Here is a 6544-nt window from a genome sequence, read left to right as displayed (position 1 = left end):
ATTAAAATTATATAACTACTTAAAAGTTTAAAACAAAAATATAAAACAAGCACACTAGGGAGGCGCTACACTGTGTCTAAGTACTTAATGCAATAAATACAAAATTTCACCTTCCGTTCAGTAGTTTCGCAGAAATTCTAACTTTATCTACCTAGGTCAAACAGACACCAATCCACGAAAAGGAAAAAATCCTAACCTAAAGTTTATAGTCAAGGTACGGAATCCTTCCTAAACTCAACTGGCACTTGACCGATTTTTTACAAGGTATATTTATGAAAATAATTATGAGATTTCTCTGGAATCGAGCGGGAATTGAACCCGCGACCGTTTATCCGAGACAGTGCTCTTAACCACTGAACTATCGACCACACCAGTTCAAATTCAAAATTCTCTAAATATAGGATGATATACATCATTTATTGACATCAAAAAACTACTTAAACTAAGTCTAGTGCCGGCTTCCAAAGCGCAGGTGAAGAAGAAGCGGCGCAACAAACTTCACCGCAGCCTTTTCTCCAAGGACGTCAATTAACAAATATAGGTATTTATTTTATGTAGTTCGGCGGATTCTCTCATTATTATTTAAAAAAAATAAGTTAAAAAGCGACATGTATAACGAATCCATTTAAAAAGGTATTTTTATAGTCCATCAAGTAAGTACCTACAAATTCATGTGATAAGATTTTTATATACTTAAGTGAACATTAATACTATTTATTATGGTTGAATAAATAAACGCTTTTTCTTCTTTCTTAAAATGTACAAAATGAAACATTTTTATGTTTATCAAGTCTTTTATTTGTCTTTTTACATTTTATATAATAAATGCTATGAAAAAAATCACTGTAAATACAAATTTTCAGAAAAATAAACTATAAATGCATCATAAGATTGTTTTTATTCACTTAACATATTTTCCGAACACTCTCTTTGTAGTAAATCAAAATACAATAACAAAAAATATTTCGTCTTATATCTATATCTAACAAACAGAATACGACATGTATGATCCACAGATATAAACGAATTACATTGTTCATATACCTGTGGTCTGATCTGAATTTCCAAACAGTTTTCTCAAATCGTGGTTGTGCTTTTTTTCTCAAATTAAACTTCATATTTTGTCGAGTGTGTTGCTAACACTGGTGTTAGATATTATTCAAATCGCCTTAAGTTGCACGCAGCTCCGCCTGCGGTAGCCTAAGTTTGACCTTGGATCATTGACTATATCTATGCCAAAAATTTTAAACATATCTATGTAATCAGACGCTTAAAAATTTTAAACATATCTATGTAAGACATAATTGAATAAATAAAAATTTATCAAAATCGGACCAGCTGTTTAGCCGTGAAGGCGTGGCAGATTTTCGCATTTATAATATATATTGCTATCGCATTCAAACATAGTGTTAGAGCGAGACAATAATAATTAACATTACAACAGACAAAATATACTAGTTCGATATTATTAGACACAGCACAATACAAAAAGCATTCTATATTTTTATTAATATTTTACCACACGGCCGCACGGGCGTTTAAAAAGCTACCGACAACGGCGTATTTTTATCGGTTTCGACACCAAAGGCAAATAAAACTACAGGCAACGAGCTAGCGTAGCCAAATGAGATAAAACATTTCCATACAACTTCTCGGGATTATTTCATACAAAGCGACAAGATATTAATGTTTTGTCCCGTTTCTTTTCGTGTACCTATTTCTAATAGGCGTCTCTTTTTTTGTGCGAAACGAAAAATATGACGACGATGCCTACAGTTCTATTTCTACGCATTCAACACTCAACCAACGAACAGCGTAATAATGTGATAAAAGAATCATCGCGTTAAAAATACACCCCTATTGTCAAAAGACTCAAACTGAAGCCATGAATACACTACGGAACATTTGACGCGACATATCGTTCTTTCCTTTTCATTACGATTTGTATGAGTGAGATCGACTATGTGCTATTTAATATGTTGCGCGTCAAATGTTGCCTAGTGTATTCGTAGCTTCTTTTACAACGTTTTTATTACGCGCGTTGAAAAAGCGCCCGTGGGGGCTAGGAGTTTACAATACTCTTTTGCTAACCACGTGTTTGCCGATTTTTTTACATTTCTTAAGAAATCTACAAAAATATCTCAAAATATACAAATAGTATATAAACTCTTATATTATATACATAAATTAATATAAGCTTTGGTGAAGTTTATTTGACGTTACACAAAGTTACAACTTCAATAATATTTTAAATTATAATGTTGTGGTAATTTTTCGAAATGGCTGGCAAGACGTAAAGTTTTTATCAATTTATTTATATATTATTTTATTTCTTTCAATTTGTACTTAAATTTATTTTTAAAACAGTTTTTTTTAGGTTAAGGTACATTTTTCATACAATTAGATTAACAATGACAGATGTACAGACGTCACGGTATACCTCCAAACTGCGTAAAAGTTAACGAATACTTTAAACATACCTATTTTTTAAAATAAAATTATTAGGTTCCTCTTTCTATTGCGAAGTGCTAAAATCTGAAATTCTCTCGCCGCTTCGATATTTCCCGAATCCTATAATTAATTATATATAACTAGCTCTTGCCCGTGGCTTCGCTCGCGTGAATTTATCTGCGAAAGCGGAACAAGACGATTTTCATACAAACTTTCACCTCCCATTATTGACGTTTGGGGCTTGATTTAAAAAGCAGCCTATATTTGGGGTCTTTAACTACATGCATACCAAATTTTATCAAAATTGGTCCAGCAGTTTAGCCGTGAATGCGGAACAGACAGACAGACAAACAGACTTATAATATATAACACATTTATAATATTAGTATGGATTTATTATTACAATTTAAAGATCAATAATCCCAGCTCCACGCTGTCGCCGAACTCGGACACACGCCGACGCGAATGCGTGAACATTGCGCAGTTAGTATGAGCGCTTTTGTTTACCGCAATGAAAAACCAGCAATGTATACAGAATCCGCCAAAGTTTGGCGAACTGTTTGGCCACGTTGTAAAGCAGGTTTTGATAGTGAGTAAATAAGTATTTTTTGAGCTCGTAATATTCTCATTACTGGTTCTCATCGTGTTAGATTTAGGTCAAACACGCTCAAATTAATTATAACTACTCAGTTCTCGCGCGGCCCGATAGGAATGCGATTCTGTTGTTCATTTGTCTTTATTATCCCCTGGCTCGATGAGTATACACCGCTCTTATGTCAAAATATACAAAAGAGAGAGAGACACACAATTTATACAGTGTAATTTCTTATACATTGGCATTATTCTATCTACACGCTCAGTCGATGGCACTGAACAACTTTTCGTATGGAAGCGACCTTGAAATTAGCTGATCCATACATTTTCCACAATTTAGGTATTTAATTTTGTATAGAAGTACAGTTACTCCCATACTAAAATTTGTCCAGAATCATGGACTGAGCGTGTAGGCAAAATATTGCCATTGTATAAAAAGTCACACTGTAATATTAAATTAAAATATACTATACATATTGACTCATTCTCTTCTCCTCAAACAGGTTTAAAGTTATCGTTAACTTCATAAATGTCTAAATAAGGGTCTATATGTAAAATGTTTACAAAATTTTCACTTTCGCAAAAATAAAGTATACGCAATCGGCCATATTCCTCACCACAGTAGCGCCCTCTGTTTACTTCCGCAGCTTCTCGTTGAGCCAGTCGTCTGTCAGTTCGTCTATCTCCCTCACTTCCAACATTTTCCCGCCAATTTCATTTGCTAAGGCGCGTTGCGTGCCCGCATACATTACCTGGAAATTTTCGTATTAATTAATGGTTGCTTAACTCATAAAAAAAATAGGTAAAGGTTTAGTGATCTATCTATACTATTATTATAAAGAGGTAAGCATTTGTGAGTTTGTATGTTTGAGGCGGGTAATCTCCGAAACTACTGAACCGATTTCAAAAATTCTTTCACCATATTAGAAAGGTACATTATCCAAGATTGCTATAGGCTATATTTTATCTCAAAATTCCCACGGGAGCGAAACCCCAGGCAACATCTATTGAGCAATAAAGAAAGAGTATAGTGATAATAGTTTCTTCCGCAGCCATTGAGTGTTGGGAGCCCAGGGCACGCTTTCCTACTTTTTTCCATCCACTTCACACAGTCATCTGCTCCAGTTGTCAGACCATTGTCACGCATATCGTCCTTGACGACACCAAGCCAGCACTCCTTGGGTTTGCCTTCTGCCAGGGTCTGAGGCCTTCCTTATGGTTAGATAAACAGATTGAGCCACGACCCACCACACGAGCCCATTGCGGATTGGCGGGTGTTAAGTACTTATGTGCCTTCAGAAGCACAATTTAATGTTATTGGATAATTTTTTTTTTACCAAATTTAGTTCTGGCTGTATAGTTTAAATTTTACATTAATTTTCGTATTAAACAAAATAAGTCATTTAACCTGTAACTCCATATGGGCATCCCGAGGAGTGTAGTAGATGAAGCAGAGAGGAAATGATGTCCGTCCGTCACTGTGTTCCATTTTGTAGCTGCAAACATATCAAAACATCATATGTATAAGCTAAACTATGTTTTGTCTCGTCTATTGGAGTTTCTGCCACGGTTAGTGTGTTTTAGATAAAACCGAATGCCCACCTATACGCGATGAACCGTGGCTGGTGTGACGGCAACACATCCTGCAGCTCCTCCAGCTGCACATCCTCCAGCTCCTCGTCCACCTCCAGCATCTGTTTTTCTCTGTTCACCTGGAACATCAATCGAGGAGTCCGTAATTTGAATAGATTACCCTGAACACGTGTGAGGTGATTGGAAACTAACTACTGTTTAATAAAGTTATTTACCACCAAAGTTAATGGCAAAGTGGGGAAAGCAGCGGGTGCCGGATGGTAAGTAAAACAGTAAACACCTTAACATATTGACAAACAAGCTAGGGTTCACTGATGCGCTGCTGCAGATTATTTTCAAGTCAAAACAATTTAAAATAAGGTAAACTTGGTAGTAATATATGTAAATTAGCACGTAATGCAGCGAGCTAGGAAACGTCATGCATACAGAAGTGATAATCATTCAATTTCCATGAATCAACACAAATATAAATTGATAATGATGATTCACTTAAAATGCAAATGATATCACATTTAAATTAAAAACTACAGATTTTAATATGGAATACACTAAATCTAAAATTCATGATTAATAATGAATTAGAAATAAAGATAGTTTTATTCATTCAAATAACCCATTTACCTTTAGTATCAGGGCACGGTTCGATGTGTGTTTTTGGAAACGAAATTTCTTCAATGTCTCCTTTACTGTTTCCCCGATATCACAGACATTAACATTTTGTGCGGCCATTATATTATAAGATTTATAATTTCAGTAATAAAAATTATTCACGAATTCACAAATAGGTACAAAATATTTATACAAAAGTAAAAAAAACAAGCAATGAAAATGAAGCCAACAAGAGTACGTAAACTAAATTGACGTTGACAGCTATGATAATGTTGCTATATCAAAAAAAGTGCGTGTATAACTTGTTGCAGTGCAGGATGCCGGCGGCGGCACTGTCGTCACTTCGTGACCGGAGAATTGATTCTGTACGCCAACGCCAAGTTAAGGATTTCATTACATATTTTTTGTTGTAGCCAGCTCCACCATCGCTGTTGCCGTACCGCGCCACCGCGCCGATGCCTCCGCCGCCGCCGTCACCGTTTGGTGCTTATTTCTTGTTTCCTGAAATTTCTGATTATCAATTGAAATCTATACGTCCAAGAAAGGTCTTTCTCTTTATTGATTTTTAATTTTTATAATAGGTTAGGCAAAAATCATCTTGCGCGTTGGCCTAATGCCCGTGCATCCTGCACTCTGCCCGGGCTTCTGCTCGGTCCTTAATGAAATCAAACAAAAGTTTGTAAACAAAAACAAAACGCAAGCTGTCAGTGTTATCAACACGTCAAAAACTTTGGCATGTGACATTTATGTTATGAAAAATTTGCACACCAATGAATGTTGAATGCGATACCTTTGTATTGGATTCCATTTAAATTTCCGCGAATTAGTCACTTGTGTTTAGAAAAAAACAAATAGTTACAACGTCGTAATGTTTCCCATTGTTATGCCGTGACTTGTGGAGAATGTGATAGACATTTTCTTGTGTAATTTCTTATAGAAAGTTGTGGCCCTGATTCCTGTTATTCTTTTATCTCCTATCGGTTTGTTAAATGAGAATGTTTAGGTGTCCTATATAAAGGTTATTAGCATATGGAGTGTCCAGATTAGTTGTAAGTATCACAATTAATTGATAAACTTAATAGTCACGTCAGTCTATCAATGCATGATATTGATGTATATTTAATTGTAATGATGAATCCACATCTCATCAATGACTAATTGAAAGCCTACAACAACAAACAAATTCAGTATAACTGTTTTACAACGATTATTTCATTGAAAACTGCTTCTGACATGATTATTAACACCCAATTTCTTTATTGCTATGTTAATAAATACAACTGATAAATGTGTCGAT

The 6544-nt window shown here is 35.0% G+C and overlaps 2 protein-coding genes across 4 annotated transcripts in view; one reads left to right on the top strand and one right to left on the bottom strand.

Moving 5' to 3' along the window:
• Nucleotides 1–774: 774 nt before the first annotated feature.
• Nucleotides 775–5495, bottom strand: GMF (Glia maturation factor). The gene is made up of 4 exons (XM_053765872.1): nucleotides 5260–5495; nucleotides 4648–4757; nucleotides 4454–4541; nucleotides 775–3797 (listed from the first exon to the last, which is right to left on the bottom strand). The coding sequence occupies exons 1-4, from the start codon at nucleotides 5365–5367 to the stop codon at nucleotides 3681–3683; spliced, it is 423 nt and encodes a 140-aa protein (XP_053621847.1). The 5' UTR covers nucleotides 5368–5495; the 3' UTR covers nucleotides 775–3680.
• A 505-nt stretch (nucleotides 5496–6000) lies between these two features.
• Nucleotides 6001–6544, top strand: part of ATP7 — a 63702-nt gene continuing 63158 nt past the window's right edge. For 2 of the 3 annotated variants that reach the window (XM_053765775.1, XM_053765776.1), the window contains exon 1: nucleotides 6001–6296. The gene's annotated coding sequence lies outside the window, so the exon portion shown is untranslated. The remainder of the gene's footprint in view (nucleotides 6297–6544) is intronic. The other variant, XM_053765770.2, reaches the window with a different exon arrangement.

This window comes from Plodia interpunctella, chromosome 28, assembly GCF_027563975.2.
Source record: "Plodia interpunctella isolate USDA-ARS_2022_Savannah chromosome 28, ilPloInte3.2, whole genome shotgun sequence".
Classification (NCBI taxonomy): Eukaryota; Metazoa; Arthropoda; class Insecta; order Lepidoptera; family Pyralidae; genus Plodia; species Plodia interpunctella.
Note: the sequence above shows the minus strand (reverse complement) of the source record. Positions and strands in the feature narration are given on the sequence as shown.